The sequence below is a fragment of the Dunckerocampus dactyliophorus genome, chromosome 21 (genome assembly GCF_027744805.1).
Source record: "Dunckerocampus dactyliophorus isolate RoL2022-P2 chromosome 21, RoL_Ddac_1.1, whole genome shotgun sequence".
Taxonomy (NCBI): Eukaryota; Metazoa; Chordata; class Actinopteri; order Syngnathiformes; family Syngnathidae; genus Dunckerocampus; species Dunckerocampus dactyliophorus.
The window spans coordinates 2,978,909-3,003,646 of record NC_072839.1 but is presented as its reverse complement, the minus strand read 5'-3'; the positions used below and the strand labels follow the sequence as shown (position 1 = coordinate 3,003,646).

The window sequence follows — 24,738 nt, the reverse complement described above, 5'->3', positions numbered from 1 at the left end:
GATAAGCTATTTATCTGTCATTACCATGCCAGTCCACCAGGTGGTACATGACGCTGCTGTGATAGAGATGGCGCCAGCAGCTGAAGGAAGAACAAATGAACCTCCAGGAAGTCCCAGCACAGGTTATTTATTTCACATCACGGGCCAGGTAAATAGGTATAAAATTAATCTCAAACTTGTTTTTGATTGTGTTTACACGTTACAGAAACTGTTGAAGGGAGTGTTACTGAATAAACGTTTGGGAATGAAGCAAGGTAGCGTCTGTGCTAAATGCTCATGCTAGCCGTGGACGTGTACTGTACATGTCTGGCAACATTCTTTTCCCTAGTTTCTTGGTTGTAAATGAATAGGGTTGGATATATTTGTTCTATAAAATCATATATAAGCATGAATTACGGTTGAAAGTGCTGAACACGATCATTCACGATGGAGGCGGAAGCTGTAGTGTGGTGTGTGCCAGCTCGTCACTTTGCAATAATGAAGGAGCGCGTGCTGATCTTACCTTGGCAGCTCACTGCACCGCTTACGCTGCTGCATTGCTTCAAATCTACAGTGATGGAGGAGCTGTCAAATGCCTGCGTGGATGCCAGTTTGTGCGGACCTAATCCAGACAGGGCTCCCGTGTAATTTGGCCACACACCCTCTCCCCCGGTGTTTGGCCGGTATCTCGGCATGGATGCCAAACTCGGCACAACACCGTTCCTGCTCGATGCGTGGAAGTAATTTCCTGCCAACGTGTGTGTGTGGATAACCAAAAATGTTTCCCCCCCATTACTTCCACTGTATTCATAAATCTCTTAAATATATCATTTCCTTAATGCCGGGGGGGGGGGGGGGGGGATTTGCCTCAAAGGTTGCACAAAACATTGGAGTTGAAACCCAAGGACGTGGAGTGTTTTTTTATTAGCTTTTTTATGTCCGAAAGGATCAGCCTCAACATGGGACAAGGTGACCGGAAGTCGACGCGGCAGACTCCAGCATGTCCCAGTACTTTTGTCCAGTATCCCCATGTGCATTTTACAGAGGTTAACATCTCCTTGCACTTGTGTGACACCCTTTAAAAGTGTTTTTATTGTTGTCTTATTTTTACACTTATAAGTGTATATTATTTTTACACTTATTAGGATGTTATTTTAAACTGTACAGTTCGTTAAGGTGAACGATGGCAGCACTTGGACCCTGAAACAGTTGTACGGCAGTCCCTCGTATCGCTCTTAATTGGTTCCAGACCCGACCGTGATCAGTGAATTTCAGAGAGGTAGGATTCCTTTTTTATAAATAGGATATTTTGGTAGTTAGACAATTGAAAACCTGTTTATGGCCTTCTAAATACAGGTTTCACATGATTAGAGCCTTCTAGACATGAAATGACACCCCTAGAGTCACCTTTACATTCCTATTACCCGATCTATTAGCCATAATATAGACTCACACATGCTACAAGTGGAGATTTCTTGTTTTTTTTTTTACTTCCTCTTCCGTACAGCACTTCCCAGTGGCTATTGTCTCATCAGTGTAACATTACTGACACCTAGTGACCAGTGTAGAATACTACATGTCATCACACCATCTTTGAACGCGTCTTCCGAAGTGTTATATTTGTCTTTTACTTAATTTAGACATTTTTATGCTTGAAAATGTTTCGTTCAGGCAAAAAAAAAATGCGTAAAATTTGCTCAAGTATGCAGATTTTTTGACTAATCGGCTGTAGTCAACCACAAAACATGATTTATTAATTTATATTGATGTTAAAAATGAGTGAAGCCGCAAAGCACGACGTGGCAAGACAGTACTGCATTTTTATTCCTGCTGTCTTTTGTATCACATCAGTCCTCGGTCTCTCATTCATTGCTTTTCTTTCACATGTCACTCTGTATTTGCTGTGTTTGCATTTTTCATGCCATTTATTGGGATAAACAGGTCCAGATGAGATACATTTTGCAATAAAGCATCAGTTTGAAGGTCATTCATTGAGTGTTTTTGTTTTTGCACACATGCCGCTGTCCTCCTTTCACTGCATTTGGACAATCCCGTATGGGAATATTTGAGGGGGCTGTGAGCCAAAGCCACCAAACATAATCAATGTGAATGTTCAAGACAGTAAAACATGCACAGGCTCCCCCTGCTTGAGGGATGTGTGGCTGGCTGGCTGGTTCGATGGTTCATTTTGAGGAACAAGTGTTTCTCATTATGTTGACTATTGTGCTTGGCAAGGAGGCGGCGCGACCCTGCCAATGTAAAAATCTGCTTTCCAGTGCCTGCTTGGAATACCATATATAGTTTCACCTGCGAGGCCGCTCACATCATCCAGTCGGTTGTGTTTTCTTCAGCAGCATTATGGCCTGCGAGTTAAGTAATAGCCTTAAAGCACACTATTGTTCACTTCATCAATGTCTGGTATCCGAGTCCGAGTTTTTTCTTCTGCTTCTTCTCTGGCAGGATTCCAACAATTATTTTTTTTTCACTTGTTGCTGTGTCCCCAATGAACTCGATGATTTGGAGGACTGGAAACATCTGCAGTAAGCACACGACTGCTGTTAAGCACCTTGCTCCAGGCGCTGGAAACTACTTTTATGTGCAGATCGCTCTTGTTAAGTATTAGCATAAAACAGACGACAGCGCAACCTCCAAAGTGGAACAAAACTTGGCGTTCGGGCCACAACGGTGTGGCCCGCGGCTTGTTTTTAACTGGCCTGTGGCACATTTTAGGAGTAAAATTAAACCCAAAGAGAACAACAATAACTGGAAAAATACAGTAAACCCTCGCCGCTTCACTCGATCAGGGTTTTTCAAAAATATATAAGTTATGCTGTTTCACGGCTGAATATTCTTGGAAAAAAAGCATTTTTAAGCACATTTGATGTATATTTGGCATAAATGAAGCATTTTCCAGCATAAAATTGGCTAAATGAAGTAAAATACAAACAAGGCATTGAGAAGACGCTTTCAAGGACGTTGTGATATTCTACACCGGTCATTAGGTGTCAGTAACGTGACTGAAATGTTGGGTGAGACACACAAGCACCAGACTTGATCGCCAGAACGACACGCTTTTACTGCAGCTTTGAATGATCTCAAAACAGGCACGGGATAATGTTGCAGCCGTAACCCACGTCAAGCTAAAACTCAACTCTGAACCCCTGATGTCACTTCCTGTCGACCCCCCACTCAGCTCCTCCTGGCACCGGAACACATTTACAGCAACACACATGAGCACACACACACACACACAATATCAGGTAATGGGAGTGTAAAGGTAACTATAGGGGTGTTATTTCAAGTCTAGAGGGCTCTAATAATGTTAAAAACTGTATTTAACTCCTCAGATTTTGGTTTATTGAGCCGAGATTGTCACTGAAATCTGTAGCTTGAGAGGTGATTGGTGAGTTCTCCGGACGGATGCGCTTGTTGGACGGCGTGACGGCGGAAGAAGTTGGTGGGTTCGGCGACTTTCCTACCACTAAACGACCAAAACACTCCTCAGTGTAATCCTCGAGATCCTCCAGAATGTGGAGATGTTGGACCAGTTGCTACAAAAGTAACCTTAACTGTTTCTGAAGGTCATAAACAGGCATTCTTTGCTCTATGAAAATATTCCATCTATAAATAAGGAATCTTACTTTGCAGAAATTCACTTATCGTGGTGTAGTCTGGAACCAATCAACCGCGACAACCCATACTTGTATGTTACTTGTATCTACTTTCAATCCCAATGCTCCTTGTAAAGGTGTTCCTTCATAGCAGTCATCAGTGAAATGGTCACTGCAAAGAACAAAACTCGAGGTGTGCGTCCATCTGTCTCTCGTTCTCTGCACTTGCTTCATCTGTTTTGGTCTGAAACCTTCCTCTTTTGGAAAAGAAAACAAACTTAAGTATCACTCAGATACTGCGAACATCCAGCAGCAACACGACATTTCGGCGTGACTGCTGTTTTGATGAAAAATATATCGAACCAAGTTGACGACACACCTCGAGAAGCATTTGTTTACTCTGCTTTAGCCGAGATGACCATTCGAGTTCAAGAATTGAACAATGTAAAACATAATTACAAACAATGTATAAGATATTTAAGCAAAGTTAATGAATCATGTCAGGACCCTCTAATATATAATATGTTAAAATGTTACTTAAAACATTGCCTGAACATTTCATAAAGGTTTTATGACGGTGAGTTTGAGCCTGGCACAAATTAATTCAATTTAAATGATTTTTATTTTGTTTTTAATCAAACCGTGTCAATGAATTGTGTTCACCGTTGGAGGTTCCACCGTGTTATGAAAGGCCAAAGTTATGCGAGCGCGTCTTCGACACAAACCGATGGAGAAAATTCATTAGCGCTATAAAAGATCGGACCTGATGTGTGTGCCTTGGCCGCGTCGTGATTTGTAACGCAACAGGTCCGCTCCAAGCGCTGTTTCTGTTGGGCCAGGTTAAATATTTGAGGAGCACATGGCGGGATGAATGGTGGCGCAGGATTTCATCACAAAGCTGTGAGGGGCGAGCCAGCGGGGGGTCATTTTAACACTCGTGTCAACACCGCCGAGCTCCCACCTCTGTCCACTCAGCAAACAGTCCGTGGCAGACGTTCTGAAAAGGCCCCGGTGGGTTTTTCTCAGAAGGCCTTTAGACGGTGCCAAAGGGGCTTTGGGACACCTCCTCTCATCGATTGGGGTGTCCAAAGCGGCCCTTAGGCGGTGAGGTGTGAGTGCAACAATGCTTGCAAGGATGAGAGCCAAACAGCTGCTACTACTCTTTTCATTGAGTTTTATCTTGACATTTCAGTCCTGTATCTACAGTGTGATTACGTAATGAGGCTGTAGACGCTCATTTTCTCTTTTCCGCCAAAACTTTTCAACCCACTCAGGTTTGAGCTGCATGGGCCCAGCGCGCACCATCAAGTGGGTTTGGCTGTCATCTGCTGCTGTGTGGGTTTGTGTTTGCCCAGCCTGCCCGTCTGTGGACATCCAACAAAGCTCACATCACCCTTCTAACCACTTGCCTCGCTGTCCACAAACAAACACTTGCTATTCAGCAAGAACTTTTTTTCTTCTTCTTCTTCTTCCCCCGTCTTCTGCTGCCTCTTGACACGTGACGGGCTTTTTTCCTTCTTCACAATTTGCAGCCGCTCAACTTGAACAAGAAATTGCTCACAAGTGAATGCTGGGAAATCGCAAAGAAGGAAATGATTTACCACTTTTATGCTGGTTAATGCATCACAGCACACCATGGCAACCCCCAGCAGCATGTATTTATCACCATAGGGGGGCAGTCTGATCGAATGCTAGTATGGTCGGGCAATCATCCAGACTAGAATCTAGAGAGCATTTCCCAAAATTCCTCTCCTTTCCCAGTGGATGGACTTAAAAACTGATTGGTGATTGCAATTCAGGCAAAACGACGTGCACAACTTGGCACTGTTGAGTCACTCAACTAGTTTGCTAGTCATTTTTTGTGCAATGTTGCACCGCTCGCCTCGACGAGTTTCAAATTTGGTAGCCTTGCTCTATCGTGGTTTTTCCAAATGTATTAATTATCATCACTGTTCTGTGGTTGAATATCACCTACTAGTCAAAAAAGTACGCATATTGAAGCAAATTTCTTTGCTTCAATATTTTTTTATTGAGTGCAACTGCTAAATAACCAGCCATGGGGCCAAAGAAGGTTGTGAGTGCCAGCAATTTGATAAAGAATTGTTTTCTGCTTGTAAAGCTATAAATAGTCTCTATGAAATGTATTTTGTTCATATTTTCGGGTGTCTGGAATGAATCAGTTGGGTTTACGTTATTTCCGATGGGAATTTCTATCGTATTGTAAGAAGATACACTGATAAACATGGTAAACATGGCACATGTAAAAGGATGTACTCACTTTTGTGATACTGTTCATCCACGCTCGGTAAAAAAGTGGCATAGAAATAGGAATTCAGAACATTGAGAGAGGTTCAAAAACAAAAATAATAACAAAAGAAATAATCCAAGCACTTATTTCCCAGCCTTCGTTTCCAACTTCTACATCAAGGTCAGTTTTTGCCCTTGACTTTTACTTTTCCATGCATTGCTCGCCGGCTACCCGCCAGCCGACTCCTCCAATTTTGTCCCTCCACGTTCCGTTTGGTCAGCTGGGGGTTTCCATGCGACACACACACACACACACACACACACACACACACACACACACACACACACACACACACACCTGCTGTTCCCCGCTCAACCCTTCAGATGCACGCACTCAGAAAGATTAAGATGTGCTGGTCGTGTCTATTTGAGACCAGACCAAAAGGGTTACAAGTGTATTTTTTATGCATTTTGGCCTCGGAAAATTCCTGCTGATGTTTTTTTGTCGTGTCCCCTTTTAAAAAAGACATCAGAATGTGGAACCAAGGCACCTGCCTGCTGTTGCTGTTTCCATTTTGCTAAACAAGCTTTTTTCAGCTTTATGCGGCACGCGTGGCCCAGCCAGCCCTGCATCCCGCCTGGGCTCGAACCTGCGTCCTCAGATCCCGGCTAAATGAGAGATGAGCATCGCTAGCCAATGAGCTAAAGGCCCGTGTTGTCAACCCGATGTCCAGCATTGTTCTTAAGGCATCAGGGTACTGATTTGTTTTAATTTGGTCTAGATGGGTTTTATTGTGTTGTGTTGTGTTAAGACGTGTATATACTGTATGTTTTTATACACCCGAACCCAAAGACCTATTTACACGTCTTTTACATTTTTTTGCACGAGAGGCAAAAAGAGGTGATGACGCACCTGCAGACTAAAAGAAGTCACTTTTTTTTCAAGCCGTTTGAAGCCATGAAAACAGCCAGAAGGTGGGAGAAGGGCATTTAAGAAGAGCCCGGCATGGATCTTTTGCATGTTTTTACACACTCAGCAGCAAGGAGGATGTGGAAGAGCGCGGAGGAGTGTAGCATACAGAAGGTTAACCATTGTAGGTAAATTTTAACGCATGCACACACGCAGTTTAGTTCCAAATGTGGAAAACTGTAAATAGCTCATAGTGCTTACAAATACGTTATTTTGATGTAAAACAACCCTGTTTTTGTGTCGTTTATGAGGTGGTATAGTTGTTTAGATATTTGTGTCAAAGTGAAAGTCATGCTTGAAATGTATCTTTTCACAAAAAGCTCTTTTTCTCCCTTTTTTTTTAGTCAGGAACTGATATTTTCCTGAAACTTACCCACATTCCACTGCTGATTACTAAAGAACGGAAAAGGGTAGAAACAAACTTTCTTTTTCTGATGAAAGATGGGAGTCTATGTTTATATCGCCATAGAACACAATATCCTGTACGCATCGAAAAATCCGTCAAAATCCTCAAAAATGGCCAGTACTGAAGGGGTTGAATTTTGATTGAATGAGTTAAAGTATCGTTTTGTTGTGGCCCTTGAGCCAGATCATAACAGGGAAGACAGTACTGAAATTCGGTCCATTGAACCAAGTGACAACTTGAATTGCCATGTCGAAGTATCCTTGGGCAAGATGCTGCACCCCCAGCTGTTTGTGATGCTGCGTCATCAGTAGGTAAACGTGCGCTGGGAGTACCTTGAAGGCCAAAAAGCTCTATACAAGTGAAAGTCTTGGACTGCATGAAGGCAAAAACAGGCAACTTGAAGGGAGACCGGTATCCCTTCCAAACATCTGTGCCCAGTTCTTCACCTGCTGAAACCCCCCTCCCACATCCAAATAAGCCTCTATTTTCTGTTTATTTTCCTAACATTTGTATTGACTCAAGCTGTTTTCTCATTCTTCTAGCCACAGACTTACCGGGAGCAAGTGTTCCAGCTCTTCATAAATTTGGGCGAGCGTGCATAAACACTCAGATGGCACTTTGCTTGGAGCTGTTATGTACAGTACTTCGTTATTTACGGCGTACAGCGCTGTAACCTTCCAGACGTCGTCTTTTTTTCAATCTCCCAACGAAAAGCTCTGCCCTTCAACATCCTTGCTTTACATGTGTTTAGTTCAGGGGTAGGGAACCTATGGCTCGGGAGCCAGTTGTGGCTCTTTTGATGACTGCATCTGGCTCTCAGACATTTCTTAACACCATAAAATGTGTTTATTTTAATTTGTTTTCCTGACATTTTAAAGTAAAACATTACAGAAACAGAAACATTACAAAATTCAAAATATGCATTGTAATGCATTTTAACCCATCCATTTTTTTTTCTAGCGCAATGCCAGCTGTCCTTCCCATGTTTTCCGTGTCAGACACCAAAACTTGATTATTATTGGGGTTGTCCCTCCTTGAATCAAACCTTCTTTAATCAAATAGTCAGCTAGCTAATTGTGAAGAGACAACCCTTTTGATGAAAAAGGAAAAGAAAGAAAGATACGGAGTAGGTCACAAAACCATGCAGCACCAGAAGTTGCATTAATGGTAAAAAGTTATTTATTATTGGTTAGCTTCAATATAACAACATTATTACAAAGAATACATTCAGAGACTGATATTCTAAAATTGCTAGTATTCCTTAAATACTGTATACACACATTTGGTTGTATTCGGTGTTAAAAAATATGATATGGCTCTCACGGAAATACATTTTAAAATATGTGGCTTTCATGGCTCTCTTAGCCAAAAAGGTTCCCGACCCCTGGTTTAGTTTAACGTTATTTCCATCTTTCACTCTACGCTTTTATTCAATTTGAACGATTATAATCTATATACAGTAATCCCTCGCCACTTCACTATATTTAATTAATAACTCATGCTGTTTGTAATTGAATACGGCCTGTTAGTAAAAAAAAAAAAAAAAAGGACATATTTATGGCCTTATAGAAGCATTTTCAAGCATAAAAATGGTTAAATGAACTAAAATACTAATATAAGGCATTCAGAAAATGCATTAGAAGACGTTCGGATGATATGTAATATTCAATACTGGTCACTAGGTGTCAGTAATGTTATTGTAATGTTGGGTGAGACACACAAGCTCCAGACCTGCTTTTATGGCAGGTTTGAATGATCTCACAACAGGCACAATAAGCCCAAACACGGGCTACTGTTATGGCTGCGACCCACCTCAAGCTAAAACTCAACTCCGAACCCCTGACGTCGCTTCTTGTCTGCTACTCTAGCACCGGAAAACACAAACACACACAAGCACAATACTTATTTATGTCTTACATGGATTATTTTCTGTTATTAAGTCTACTATATCAGGTAATATGAGTGTAAAGGTGACTGTAGGGGTGTTATATCATGTCTAAAGGTTTCTAATCGTGTAGAACAGATCATAAACAGGTTTTCTAATCTCTAACCACAAAAATATTTCATTAATACACAAGGAATCCTACTTTGCAGTAAGGTACTTATCACAGTGGGGTCTGAAACCAATTAACCGCGATAAATGTGGGTGTAATTGGTAAACACATTACTGGAGATGCTGACGTCCAAAGCATTTTTTCCACTGTGGCGAATAAAATTGGACTTCCGTGTTTCGTATTGACCGTTTTGCCAATCACTAACGACATCCAGGTGTATAAGAACGTTTAACTTTGATCTCCAGATCAATTCCTGTGCATAAATGACTCGATTTGTCAGATTTCATCTTAGATAGTGCTCTTGAGAAAACAGCTGTTGCCAACGCTGACAAAACACTGCCCTCTTGCGGAATTTACGTGCGTGGCATGCTCAACGACGAGTTAAAGTAAATCCAACAGCTGGAGAAGAAAAATGGTCTTTTACCTTTTATAATATGTTTATAATTGTGCTTGTGGTGCAGAGGAAGGTTTAGTGTTTGTCACTTCGCGTCAAATACTTTTTGTACTCTCACTACACACTTTAGTCTACGTTCATGAGCTTGTGGTCACGTGCTCAGTGACAGCTACAGCACGCAGCCCCTCCAGATGCTGAGCCCGAAGGCCAGACAGGGTCTAGACGTGCAACATGTGTCTGCTTTATGTGCAGCTCACGTGAGTCGTCCTCGCATATGTTCAATGTCAGCGTCGGCCTGCGGTAAACACATGACCGCAGATGTTGACTTGCATCCAGACCCTGGGAATGTGTTGGTGCTTATTTTTCTCCCCTGGGTGATGTTGAAAAGGATCTTGGTAATATACAGTATATACAGCTTATTCAAATATGCATTCTCAGTTCCACTGGGTTGGCAGGGGAGTGTTTGGAAGACAGATGCTGGAGGAGACTTACGTGATTTGGCAGAGCACGACGAGAAGCAGAAGGAGAGATGATGAATTCAGATGCATTTTTGTGGCTTGTTTAAACAATGTTCAGCTTGAATTTGAACCAGGAATACATTCAAACGTAATGAAAACGAGAAGCTGCATACATTTGGAACATGCTTTTTTCCCCTTCAGCTGACTTGAGCATTTTTACAGCACTTGTTGCTTTACAAATAATGCTTTGCTTGAGTTACATGAGAACTGCTTAAAGTACTGTGCAAAAGTCGGGTATGTTAATGCTGTAGTGCTGCACAAGCCTGTGGAGCGTGGCATTTGTCTTTGTCCATCTGTTTTTCTTTTTTTTTTTCAGCGAGCAGGCTACTTCCTGGTTCGTGGAGCACAGTGGACCGACCATTATAATTGTTCCCCAGATTTTATGTTAACTCATAATTCTACATTTCTGCAACGTCGGCTCTTCCTGAGCCAATCCGCCACCGTGCTACGAGAATTGCATTTTTTGTGGAATCCTGCTAAATGTACAGTCATTCCTTGCCACATCGTGCTTTGAATTTCGTGGCCTCACTCTGTCATGGTTTTTAAAAAAATATATTCATAAATCATACTGTTTTGTGGCAGAGTACGGCCTATTATTAGTCAAAAAAGATGCATACTTGAGCAAATTTTATGTATTTTTTGCCTAAATTATGCATTTTCAAGCATGAAAATGGCTAAATGAACTACAATACAACAAACATAAGACATTCAGAAGACTCACTAAAAGACGTGACGATATGTACTACTGTGCACTGGCCACTAGGTGTCAGTAACGTTACTGGAATGTTGGGTGAAACACACCAGCACCACCCTTGATCGCCGGAACAACAGGCGTTTATTGCAAGTTTGAATGATTTCACAACAGGAGCAATAATCCCGGCCTAAACCCGCTACTGTTGCAGCCGAGCTAAAACTCAACTTTGAAGCCCTGACACCGCTTCCAGTCCGCCCCCCACTCAGCTCCCCAAGCACCGCAACACATTTACAGCAGCACACATGAACATGAGTCTTATGTCTTATTTTCTCTTATTATGCCTACTAAATTGGGTAATACGAGTGTAAAGATGACTTATTTCATGTCTAGGGGGCGCTAACAATGCTAAAAACTGTATTTAGAAGGTCGTCAACAGCTTTTCTGTGCTCTAATAAGTAAGGAATCCTACTTTTGCGGAAATTCACTTATTCCGGTCGGGTCTGGAACCAATTAACCGTGATAAACGAAGGATGACTGTCGTCTTATAGAACTTACTTCTATGTACAAAATGACAAGCAAGCGGCGGGTGGCCTTTTGCACAGTACTGATTAGACTTTTTTAAATGTGCGGAATGTGTGCTGCCCCATGAATTCAGCTCCAGCCTCCCCAACTGGACAGAGTCAACCTCCTTTTCATGTAGAGAAAGGCCAGGTACGTGGCTCCGCCCAACAGGCCGATCAGCAAGGTGGTGCCGGCAATGACCGGGGCGTTCTTCCGGGCCACGCGAAACGCCACGGGAAGCACAGCGGAAATCAGGATGTTGTTGACGTGGCCCAAGACTCTCCTGAAGGCCGGCCGATCCAGCACGCGCTCGTAGTAGCCCTCCAGGTTGGCGCGGCTGCCGTTGCCCCAGTAGCGTCGGGACAGGCCGATGAACTTGAGGCGGTGCAGGGTGACGGCCAAGGAGACGTCGGCCATGCTGAAGAACTCGCCGCACAGCCACGACTGGCTGTTTTCTTCTAAAAGACAGAAGATCCCACGTGACGACACCTCCCACGGCCGCCTTGTTGTGTTGCACAAAACTCCCTGCTACCTGGCGTTTCTTCCACCCGCCTCTGCAGCTCCGTCTCCACCTGGTCCATCACGCTCTCCAGTTCATCCAGAAGCTTCTTCAGGTACTTCATGTTGTCGTGGTCAAACAACTTGGACTGCAGCCAAAGTTTTAACATCAGCAAAAGTGATGACCCTTTTTTGTTTTGTCACTTCAACGACTCACCTTTAAGCGCCTCTGTTTAGCCACATAAGCGTCTTTCAGCTCCGGGTTCTCCTCTGCCAGTTTCTTCAGCTCCGACTCCGTGTTTAAAATCTGCGCTGTGGCACAAAAGACACCGGTGGTAAGTAGCGATCCCACCCCCCCATTTCAGGTGTATAGTTTTATATTAAATAATGAAGCATTTGCTTGGGGAAAATAACACATCCAACGGTAAGAGAGAGCACTTTGTGGTGGTCGGTCCAACAATTTTAGGTGTAATCTGACTTACTGCGAATGCTCGTGGCGGCGTAAGCCGGTATGTGTGAATCCACGGTGATCTCAGGGTGGAGGATGCAGCCGTGGGTGTAAGCGTCCATCTGTAGTGAGTCCAGCAGCTCTCTGTAGTGCTGCACTCTGTGGTAGTACGTGCTTCCCTCTTCAGGTATCAGCCTGGGGGTGCCCTCTGCAGGTGAAGAAGAACAGGAGAATGGAAAAAGGAGGAACATACAGCAGGCTCGGCTTTGGGGGAACACACAAAGGGAAGGACACGCTGTCTTTTAGAAATCGGATGCTTACCAGATGCGCGCTCCTTTTAAGCCAACAGGACAAAGCTATCATGAGTCAAAAGGAAATGACTGCAATATGAACAAAAATGCAACTTAACAACAAATAAACATAAACGATGAAAAAAAAGGAAGTGTGACGCTGCTGAGACCTGAATGAAGCTCTCACAGTCCCCACTTAAGCCTCACCATCACTGAAGTTCTGCTCCAGGTAGTCCATGATCTGTGTGGGGTCACAGATGACATTGTCATCGTGGACCAGGACCGGCACCTCCCCAGTGGGATTGAGACGCATGAACCACGGCTCATTGTGCTCGCTGAGCGGTAAGCTCACGTCGTACTCAACGCAACGCAAACCTTTCTCTGCTATGGCCAGACGCACCTGGGGGAAAAAACACAAATGTCCATGAATTTGTGCTACAAGATTGGTTGAAATTAAATTAGCCAAATGTCACACTTTACGTCAATATGCAGACATGTTTTAAAAACCGGTGAGACATTAGAAAAGGGTCGTTTCAGAGCAAGAGTTCAAAATGTGCTACGTCTTCCCGAGTGGTCCATAAATGCCACACGGCTGTCTCCAATGGGGGAGCTGTCCCTGGACGTTCGGTGCTGAAAGGGAAGCTTACCTTCTGGGAATTAAACGATTGCGTCCAGTGGTAAAGTGTTAATTTTGATTCCTTTACTTTTGCAACTGTGTCACATTCCTCACGCTCGTCCTCGACTGAGTCCTTCTCCAGCAGAGCCGCATTCTCTCCTTTGCTTTCCGAGCTGTTGTCAGTCGCCATCTTTCCTGTTCTTGGGACAAGTGAGGTTAGTGAGTGCTCGTCGGCAAGATGACTCATTACATCCCCCCGCTGGCTTGGAGTGTTACTACACCCCAATCGAAAGCGTTCAATCAACTCATTGCTCGTTATATTTGTAGGAAATGTTAGCCAAAATGTAATTTTAATACAGCAACACAACAGCGTTATGACTTGATTTAATATTTATTGTTATGGATATGAGAGCACAAGAAGTGGCATTACAATTAAACACTCCATAAGCGGATAGACCTCCGTTGGAAAGCAATAAAAGGTTACATGTTAAATGGTAGCTATCACACTAATGCTAATCATATTTACTCATATTAAGTAGTCAATTTTACCAGAAAGAAGACATCTGGGCTGTTTTTTTTTTAAATATTTAGCTTATCTTAACTGCTAAGCATAATGTACCCACTTTGATTTTTTTTTTAGCTGGTTTCATACACAAAAGTGTCACCTGCCTCCTTTTAATTTTGCTATATTCGTCCCCGGGTTGGAAAACGTGCAATAAATGCATTTGACAACAGATGTCGCTGCAGGCACCTGTTTTTTAAGTGCTGTAATATAACATACCCACGACTACATATACTGATACATATCAATGACGTGTGTGTATTTACAAGCAATAGATTTAATTCGAAATAAAGCAATTACCGAGTCTGGACTGGAGGAAAAAACGGGGATACATGCCCATATAAGTGCATACCAACATACAGTGTATAGAAGTGTACACTAGGCCTGCACAGAAGCTTTGATATTGTGTAACATTGAAGTCAATCTTAGTGGAGGAGGGAGGGATGCATCGGTGATCGGTGAGGAGTGGGCGGGATCTTTGTGGTGACGTTGTCTATTCAGTGGGGGGTCTCTCGCGCTCCCTCCCTGCGTGTCCAGTGGGTGAGAGGGGGGAGACCAGCCACACTCAACGGACAAGCCGGTGCGCGCCTCCGGTAAATGACGCCCACCATTCATACCTTTACACTTACCTATTTTGAATATATATATATGTATGTGCATATATATACATATATATATATCGCATGAGTGCGCGGAAGAGGGAGGCTCACCACCTCCTCTACCGTTTTCTCTACCTCTAGTCATCCTCTCTCGACGGCATCACCATCCGTCCTGGACGCTCCCCCCCCACCCCCCACCCCCACCTCGGTCCTTGCTGCAGCGGTGCACAATCTGCCCTTTCCGCCCCCCCTCCCAACCCAGCGTTGCATCTGAATGACGGGCGGAAGGTTCGACTTCGACGACGGAGGCACTTACTGCGGGGGTTGGGAGGATGGCAAAGCCCACGGACACGGCATCTGCACCGGACCTAAGGGCCAGGGGGAGTACGCGGGCTCGTGGTCGCACGGCTTCGAGATAGTCGGCGTGTACACCTGGCCCAGCGGGAACACCTACAAGGGATACTGGTCACAGGGCAAGAGGCATGGGCTCGGCGTGGAGAATAAAGGCAAGTGGATCTACCGCGGGGAGTGGAGCCATGGCTTCAAGGGGCGCTACGGCGTCCGGCAGAGCCACAACACACCTGCGAGGTACGACGGCACCTGGAGTAACGGGCTCCAAGATGGATATGGCATTGAAACGTACGGCGATGGAGGTAAGGAAACGTTGGCGCATTGCACTTGAACGCATCATTTTCAAGGTTTGGTTGCGTGCTGCCGGAAGTGGGAGCACAGTGACTCCATGTTATGTATTGGAGCATTCAACACCTTGATTCTGACCCTCGACCTCACAAATGTTCATCTCATGCCAGATGGCCACGTGTCTCACTTCTAAAGACTATTTGTTTGTATAGTGCATAGTCCATGCAATTTTGGTCACCACCCTGCTAATGTGGTGGTACAGGTGCTGCCAGCCATGCAGAGGGTTCATGGCTCCTCCCCACCCCCCCCAAAAAATTATTGGGTAAGAACCATCAAGTTTCAATTAGTCCCCCGCACCAGAAAGCAAATCGGAGTCCTGCATTTTCTTAATGAACCAGGAAGTAGCAACTAAACAAACACATATGCCACAATTTTCTCACATTTCTTCACCCTTGCTATCTTTTTGCCGTCTGAGATGCCTAAGAATCTGTTCCCACCTGTCCAAGAAACACAAATGGTATGGTCCTGTAGTTGTATGAACCAGGAAGTAGCCCACAACAAACACTCCCTTTTGTGTCAGGAATTTAGTTTCACTTTTTAGTGTTTGGGTCACAATTTGAACTGCAAGAGCAAGAACAGTATAGTCCTGTGGTCTTGTTATTCTCCACGAACCAGGAAGTAGCCAGCGCACTAAAAATGGATAAATAACAACCAGGAAGTAGCCATACATGAACACAATTTCAGCGCTCGCGTTTGTCAAGAGGAATTTATAATAGTATAGTCCTGTCATCATCCATGAACCAGGAAGTAGCCTGCTCACGAACAAATGGATGGAAAACATCCAGGAAGTAGCCCTAAACGAGGAATTTAGTTTTGCTTTTTGATGTTTGGGTCACAATTTGAACTTTAAGAACAATAGTATAGTAATTGTCATTCTTCATGAACCAGGAAGTAGCCAGCTCACTAAGAAATGGATGGATAAACAAGTAGGAAGTAGCTCTAAATGAAAACAAATTGTGCCACTCACAAGTGTTTAGAGGAATTTATTGTCTCTCTTTGACGTTTGGGTCACGATGGAACTGCTCCCATCCCACAACCAAGACTAGCATTGTCCCGTCATCTTCTGTGAACCAGGAAGTAGCCTGTTTGCTAACTAATGGCTTGAACACAACCAGGAAGTAACCTCGAGAAACACAATTGTGGCACTCATTTTTGTTTGAGGAATTTGGTTTCGCTTTTTGATGTTTGGGCCACAAGTTATAGTCTATAGTTGTTGTCGTTCTCCGTAAACCCGGAAGTAGCCAGCTAACTAAAAAATGGATGGACAAACAGCCAGGAAGTAGCCCTAAATGAACACAAATGGGGCACTCGCTTGTGTTTAGAGACATTTGTTGTCACTTTTTGATGTTTAGGTGACGATGGAACTGCTCCCCCTTTCCAGAATCGAGTAGTATGGTCCTGTCATCTTCCATGAACCAGGAAGTAAATAAATGGATGTACAAACTACCAGGAAGTTGTTCAGAATCATGATGGCCTTGTCCGTGAACCAGGAAGTGGTGTACTAACAAGCTCCTGCTTTTGAGGACAGTGCTGCTTCTGGTTTGGTGTAACACGAGGAATGAAAGTAATGCTACTTCAGGTACACAACAACATGTGCTGAAAAAAGGCTTAGTTGACATGTAGCTGTTGCTGCTTATGAAACGAGTGGCAGCGTGATTTGTCAGCATCCACGTCACAATCTGAGGTCTTATGTTGACAAATGAGTGCCACCCATATGATGGGTGGGGCCGGGCTTGGGGGAAATCAGCTGATCCCAGAGGATATAGAGCACATCTGGCTGTCTGACCCTGCAGCATCCTGATCACTTGATCTGCAGGGTCGCCCAACTGAACCGCGGCACAGCACCAACATGTTAATCTCGCACTGTTTATCCATCTAAATTCCAACACGGGCCAGCGGATCCTTTTCCCTTTGAAAGTGAACATTATGGCTTATTGCATTGTATTGGCCGGGGAGCGGCAGATCAGCAAGCTTTTTCTTATTATTAGGGATCAGGTTGGTAATATGATGCCACCGAGGAGCCACTAGTCGGCACGGCCCGTGCCGGCCGGGCTCAGCAACAGCAAACTGGATTAATGAAACATTCCTCTCATTGTGTGACTCACAGCCGTTCCATGTGGTCGGAGACAAACGGATAGTGGCGAATGTGCCTACTGTCAGTGGGGGAGTTACCGGCTGCCTGAAAATAGGCTGCGAGCTCGGTGATTCACATCCCGAGTGATCCTCGGTATCTTCATCAAACCACTTGGTTTGAGGCGCGCATGCTCAAGGAAACATTCCAGTTGATGTGACGCCTCTCTTGGCAGTGAGTGTGGATGTGCTCCAGCCTCAGGGCACATTTTAATTACATTAATTACTTAAATCACCAATATCATTCAGGATGGGATACACTACTTATAGATTATACATTATTGTTTTGTTTCCTATTGATGTTTTCATGCCTGTAATAATCTCCGACAATGATAATAATGACAATTAATCAATGATTAATCAATTATCCAATTAATCAACAACTATTTTGGTATTCGTTTAATAGTTTTTGGATTGAAAAATGTAAATATCCTCCGATTTTAGCCTCTCTAATGTGAACCTTTTTTAATTTCCTGAGTCATCCATGAATTATTATTATTTTTGTGTTTTTCCTCAAAACAAGATATTCACACACAGCAGCTTTGACTTTGGGAAACAGTGGTGGACATGTTTGCCTCTTTTGTGGTGTGTTGCAGACAGGTTTGTATTGATTTGGTGCTTCTAGGGCAGGGGTGACCAAAGTGACCATTGCGCGAGAGGACCGTTTTTGCAATTTGTGCATGTAACTCCACAAAAATGGTCAGAGCACTTGGGGGGAAAACAATACCGGACAAGTTTCCAACAGGTTCTACAAAATATCAAAGACTGATCCAAAAAATGGAGGATTATTATTTTCATGTGAATCACAATATGGGGGGCGGAGTATGGCGCTTGCCGGCGGTTTGCGCTCTCCGAGTGCGTCTCTAGTTTAACATGAAAACTAAAAAAAAAAACAATAACAGCAATAACAGCACAAAAGGAAAAATCTGCAGTAATTTGTCTGCAGGCAAAGTCTAAAAATTGAGACAAAAAAGTTGGAATTTTAAGAGCATGACATCATAATATTATGAGAAAAAATAATGTCATTTTAGGAGCATAAAGTTGAATTTTTTTTTTTTTAAAGACGTAATATTAGGAAACAAACAAAAAAAATTTGTTTGGGGGAAAAAAAGTTATATTTTATGGTAGTAAAGTGAAAGTCTAATAGAATAAAGTCATAATATTATGAGAACATTTACAAGACGAAAGTCGAAACAGTTGGAAAAAAAAGCCAACAACAGCAGAAATGGAAAAACATTTGTAATTTTACGGGTATAAATAAAAACTAGGAGAAAAAATCATAGTCGAACAAGAAGAAATGTCACAATTTTACAAGAATGAACCCGAAATAATATGAGGAAAAATAATGTCATTTTAATCGCATAGAGTTGAAATATAAAAAAATAAATAAATTCTAAGTTTGTTTTTTTTTTTAAGTAATATGAGAAACAAACAAAACAAAATGAAGTTGTCATTTTTTAAAATTTTGTTTGTGTAAAAAGTTATATGATGGCAATGAAGTCATACATGTATTATTGAGAAGAAAATGTACAAGGATTTTTTAAAGATATTTTTCAAGATTTTTTAAATATTGTTTTTTTTTAAATATTGGGAAAATTAAAAAAAAAAACTGTAAAAAAGGGGAAAAAAACAGCAAAGACTGAAGTTCAAACGAATAAAAGGCGTTTTCACCTACAGTACATCGCAAAGCTGAGATGCAGTTTTTAAAAAATATATGTAACGACATGTGTTGCTTCACAAAATATGCTTTATTAAATAGAAAGTGGCCTTTGCATCCTTTCATTTTTCACACCCAGGGTCTAAAGCCGAGTTGCCGCCCTAATAGTGTGATATCCATCATCCTGTGTCCTGTGTGTGTACTCAGGCACCTATCAAGGCCAGTGGATGGGCGGCATGCGTCATGGCTACGGAGTGCGGCAGAGTGTCCCGTATGGGATGGCGACTGTCATCCGCTCGCCACTGCGTACGTCCATGGCTTCCCTGCGCTCAGAGCAGAGCAACGGCACCGTGCTCCAGGACCTCTCCTCCCCCACGGACACCATCACAGGCAACCGCGGCGGCTTCGTGCTCAACTTCCACTCGGACAGCGAGGTGGTGACGGGCAAGAAGAAGGGCCTCTTCCGCCGCGGCTCCCTCTTCGGGAGCCTCCGGCAGCTGCGCAAATCCGACTCCCGGACCTCCATCTCCAGCAAGCGCAGCTCGGCGCGCAGCGACGCCACCATGAGCCGCATCAGCTCCAGCGACGCCAACTCCACCATATCCATCGGCGATGGCGAGCTGCAAGACGAGGACCTTCTCCTGGAGGACCACGTGGACGCCACCACCACCGAGACCTACATGGGCGAGTGGAAGAACGACAAGCGCAACGGATTTGGCGTTTCGGAGAGATCCAACGGGATGAAGTACGAGGGGGAGTGGCTGAACAACAAGCGCCATGGTTACGGCTGCACAGTTTTCCCAGATGGCACCAAAGAAGAAGGGAAGTACAAAAATAACGTGCTGGTGCGTGGAATAAGGAAGCAGCTGATTCCTCTCAAGAATCCCAAAACCAAAGAGAAGGTGGATCGGGCCGTTGAAGGGGCGCAGAGAGCTGCGGCCATCGCCAGAAGTAAAGTGGAAATAGCTTCTTCCAGGTACGAGTTCCTTCCTTATTTGACACGTTATGTCGGCCCCCGGTCAAAGGCTGTCAACAGTTTTGACCTTTATCCATCAGCGGCTTTTGTATAGCCACCGTCATCATCCCTGCAAAAGGTTCTGTTTCTATTCTCTCCCCATATCTTTCATTCCCAGTGTGTTGTCTGGTTCAAGCCGCAACTCCTGTGCCCAATAACGCAACCTGCAGCCCCCTGCCAAGCGTGGCTCTGATGCGGCATGTGGGCTTTAACAGGTGGACCAGACGTGACCTTTTTAAAAAAGCCTCACCCCCTAGTGGGACACGGCTCAATGTACACAGCATCACTTGCTTTCATTTCATTCGCTATGAGCTGCACTGTAGCTTGCTAGCTAGCTAGCAAATGGATGGAGGAGGAGACTATAGGATAATATGATTTGTCATTTTTAGGAATGTGCATCGACTGAATGTTCTGAGCTCCTGTTTCCATGCCAGTGTTGTACGGTAATCTCTCATTTATCCCAATTAAATGGCTCCAGATCTGATTGTGATGTAGGATTCCTCATTTCCTCATCACTATAAGAGAAAATAAGACATAACAGACTCGTGCTCGTTTGTGTTGCTATAAATGTGTTCCCCAGGGGAGCAGAGCGGGGTGCAGACAGGAAGTGACGTTGGGTGTTCAGAGTTGAGTTTTAGCTTGCCGTGGTTTACGGCCGCAGCAGTAGTCCGTGTTTTGTGAGATAATTCAAACCTGGAATTAAAGCCCGTTGTTCTGGTGATCAAGTCTGGTGCTTGTGCGTCTCACGCAACATTACAGTAACATTACTGACACCTGGTGACCAGTGAAGAATACTGCATATCATTCACAGCATCTTTGAATTCGTCTTCTGAATGCCTTATATTTGTATTTGAGTTAATTTAGCCATTTTTATACACAAAATATGTAAAATTTGCTTCAGTAAGAGGCCGTATTCAATCCCGAAACATCATGATTTATTAAAGCCACAACATTTGAACCACAAAGTGGCGAGGAACGGCTGTATTGGGCAAAAAAATGGATGCTGACCTCTGCCAGCCCTTCTTTCGACTATACTGTAGTTCAGATTGAATCAACAGCGCCTCAGGTGGTTGCAGCCAAGTACTGCACTCCATTTTTCCTCAGTTGCTTCAGGACTCAGTTAATCAACAACAAATAGCAAATACATACACACACACACACAATTGTTAAAAATGGTCAAAGCAGGTTAGAAAACCAAAACATGACATGACATTTTCTGTAAAAGTGCACCGTGCTGCAGCATCAGCCATTCTCTGGGGATGTAATTCCGCTTTGGCGAGCCCAGGGGGACATTATTCTGCAGATTTCAAGGATATAAGACGAGGATTACATAATGTGGATTTAACATGCTTCCGCATAATGTTTGCCACCCGTTGCGGACTCCTAATATTCCGCGTCGAGTCCAACCTGCCGAGAGAAGAGACGAAAACAAGACGGCATGAGAATGACAGTGCAGAGCAGAAGCAAGCACATGACCTGACGCAACAGTAAAATGCCTCGGAGCTGATGCTAAGCGTCGATGGCAGCTAGCAGGCAAGCTCCCTTTGTGGCGCAGGAAGTCATCAAATTACGTGCTGTGCATGTGCAGCTGAAAATCTGTGGCTTTGCTTTTTTTAAAATCTTGTTTTGTGTCCACACATTTGAGAGCGAGCGTGTGTTTAAATAAAAAAATAAAATAAAATGTAAAAAAAACAGCCAGTGACAGCCTGCCGTGCTGTAAGCAGGTTATGTAAGACTCATTATACGCTGCAAGGCAAAGGATACACCCGTATTGATCCGCTTCTGGTCACATGACCCTGTGACTGGGGATGAGCTCAGCCGGCGCATCCACGGGGATTGTGCAGCTAGAGCAGGGGTGTTGGTATTTTGACCCCATTTCATACTTTCTTCTTCTGAACGGAGGAATATGTTCATCGTGGTGTCATTCTCGTTGTGTGCCGAGTCAATCAAAACGGACAATTGTTAGCGCAGGTGTACCTAATGTTGTGGTCGCTGAATGGCCTTCATGCACAAGACGGAATGGGCGTCCATTGGACTGCACTGTTTGCTCTGCAGCCTCTGGTGAAAGGTTAACCAGGAGCCACTTCGCAGGTTCACCGGAGCGTGAACGATATTTATATGAAGTTTATTTTGACTACCAAGTGGTCGGCAAAAGGTTAACATTGTTGATATCCTGGGAGTGTGTGTGTGTGTGTGTGTCTAATCTATATATATATAACTTCTATAAGGCCCTATATACTCATGTCACCTACATTATATTTATATGTATATATTTATATGTATATATATATATACTGTATATATATACAGTGTATATATAGGTGACACCTATATGAGTACATTCTGATGTTATTACTATTTTTCTATTCAGGGCCTTATAGAAGAACTCCAACAAGGAATCTATTCAAAGGGACACAATTGTGCCGTGTAATACATAAAAATATATTGAATATATATTATTAAAAATATTAATTTTGTAAAATGTCACAGTGAAATTAAATAAAATTTAAGTTTGACTTTTTGCATTTTTACTTTTTTTCAATACATTTTTTTCTGCATTTATACTATATAACAGGATAATATATATATATATATATATATATATATATATATATAATATATATATATATATATATATATATATATAGGATTTTAAAAAGTTCAAAAATTCTATTTGTTCTCATTTTTAAGCCAAGGATTGATAATTTCTGTATTTTTCTATAATTTCTATACTTTTTATTATTTTTTTATTGCGTTATTGTAAAGTGCCTTTTGAGTTTTTAGAAAAGCGTATTAGAAGTGTATTATTAGTCTAAAAATCTTTTTCAAATATATATATATATATATTGTATAAAATATATTTTTATGTATGAAAATATGAAAATAAAGATATATTAAATTATCATAAATTACATTATTATATTAAATAATTCAATGTAAAATTCAGTGTTTTTTTAAAAGAAAAAAATTAATAAGTACAGAAAATGAAAGACCTGCTGTGCAAAACTTGAAAACGAATAACATATAATAAAAATATATAAATATATATATACAGTGTATATATATATATATGAATATAATAGAAAATTACAAAAATACCGGCTGTGCAAAACTTGAAAAGATGCGGCGATGAAGGAGATCACAGTAGCTAAAGTGAATACTGTACAGTAAGAAATAAACATACTCGCAGTAAAAATACAATCAATTTTTTTTTTTTAATCTAGGCAGGAATAAAAACTGACCAGTATCGGTTTTGTTGGCCGGATGAATTAAATCAATTGTGTGTTTTCTCACAACAAAAAAGCCATTTCGTCAAGCAGAATGCGTGAACTATTGGAGACGAGCAAATCTCTTTTCTCTCCAAATAACCGACTGTTTAACGCACTGTGTCAGTCTGTTTCCAATCACACACACACACACACACACACACACACACGCTCACAGCCTTGCAGTGTGTCAGCACAGTGTGTACTGACTAAATAAGGCAAGGCATCAGTTGGCTTATCAGCACCAGCCAGGAATATATACACCACTGATATAGCAGGCCGCCATCTCTCTACACACGGTCATCTCTACCAAATGTGCACGTGTCAAATACAAAGAGAGAATGTCCCTGTCAGGCATATATACTGTATACTGTAGTGCGACTCCATTGTGGCGGTGACGACCTCTTCCATCACTGCTGCTACCTTTTTTTTCTACCCTCACATGGTCATGGATGTGTTGTAGCATAACATATATTCCTCTTTTCATCACTCATGGCATTTATCCACAGCGGAGGTCACCCATCATAACTTTGTCTATCACGTAATACACGCTTTATCAAAAATCTCCTTTGCATAAACGCTGTCCGAGATGGAGTCGTTCAACCACGTTGTAATGCTCATTACCGGCACCTGCAGGACTGCAGAGGAACATCATCGAAGAAAACCTGATGAAAGGAAGTTCCGATATACTGTACTAAAAAAAAAACTTTTATTGAAAGGATTTGGAGGGCATGTGTTAAGAGCAAGAGAAAAATGAAACCAATTTTAGAGATGATCTGCGAAGTATTTCAAACATTTGTTTTTCCCGGGAAGCACACTTTTCTGTATTTTCAAATTTTCTGTGAAGAAATTGTCTGGAAGATGTGACAAAGTACTGTACAGCGCTGGACTTCTGCCCTTCAAAAGAGGGAGCTAGAAGGTCTCAAAGAGGAAGTGCCTACCTTGTTATGCTACTCTTGAGTCTTGAGTCCCGCCCACGCATGGGCGTTACCCTTTCCTGAGTGGATCAGTATGATGATATGTGTCTGCATCAGCAAGCTCGATAAGGTTGCCAGGAAACCTTAGAATTCTAGTCAACTCTGACAGTATTGTAGTCTGGTTGTTAGTGTGCAGCATTTTGCGAAAACGTGCAGATCCAGTATGTTTACTTAATGTTTGTAAATGTGTGTCTCGTTTATTGCGGTTAATTGGTTCCAAACCTGATCCTGATAAGTTAATTTCCGCAAAGTAGGATTCCTTGTTTATAAAAGGAATATTTTTGTACTGAACACCTGTTTACGACCTTCGAACTGGTTTTAAACATGATTAGAGCCCTATAGGCATTAAATAGTGCACCTATTGTCACCTTTACACTCCTATTACACAATATAGTGGACATAATACAATGACGTTTTCCCAACAATGCATAACCTGCTTGCTACACTGCTCCATGCTCTTCCACTTCGTCCTTGCTGTCAAGTGTGTTTTTACATGCAAATGATCTATGCCGAGCTCTTATCAAATGCACATCTGCCACCTTGTGGC

At 42.7% G+C, this 24,738-nt stretch overlaps 2 protein-coding genes across 6 annotated transcripts in view; one reads left to right on the top strand and one right to left on the bottom strand.

The window, feature by feature from the left end:
* Positions 1 to 9,908: 9,908 nt before the first annotated feature.
* gdap1 (ganglioside induced differentiation associated protein 1) lies at positions 9,909 to 15,614 on the bottom strand. 3 transcript variants are annotated; one of them, XM_054765277.1, is made up of 7 exons: positions 15,584 to 15,614; positions 13,318 to 13,481; positions 12,878 to 13,070; positions 12,415 to 12,588; positions 12,150 to 12,244; positions 11,967 to 12,081; positions 9,910 to 11,892 (listed from the first exon to the last, which is right to left on the bottom strand). In XM_054765277.1, exons 2-7 carry the CDS (start codon positions 13,474 to 13,476, stop codon positions 11,525 to 11,527), a joined length of 1,104 nt encoding a protein of 367 aa, XP_054621252.1. In that variant the 5' UTR covers positions 13,477 to 13,481; positions 15,584 to 15,614; the 3' UTR covers positions 9,910 to 11,524. The 3 variants fall into 3 exon arrangements, with proteins under 3 accessions (XP_054621253.1, XP_054621252.1, XP_054621251.1); XM_054765278.1 differs by lacking the exon at positions 15,584 to 15,614 and having other exon boundaries at positions 9,909 to 11,892; positions 13,375 to 13,590; XM_054765276.1 differs by lacking the exon at positions 15,584 to 15,614 and having other exon boundaries at positions 13,318 to 13,589.
* The window catches only part of jph1a (junctophilin 1a), a 29,782-nt gene continuing 19,419 nt past the window's right edge, over positions 14,376 to 24,738 (top strand). For 2 of the 3 annotated variants that reach the window (XM_054765274.1, XM_054765273.1), the window contains exons 1-2: positions 14,378 to 15,100; positions 19,141 to 19,909. In XM_054765274.1, coding sequence (XP_054621249.1) covers positions 14,722 to 15,100; positions 19,141 to 19,909 — 1,148 coding nt within the window. In that variant the 5' untranslated portion in view covers positions 14,378 to 14,721. Of the gene's footprint in view, positions 15,101 to 19,140; positions 19,910 to 24,738 lie in introns of all 3 variants that reach the window. The other variant, XM_054765275.1, reaches the window with a different exon arrangement.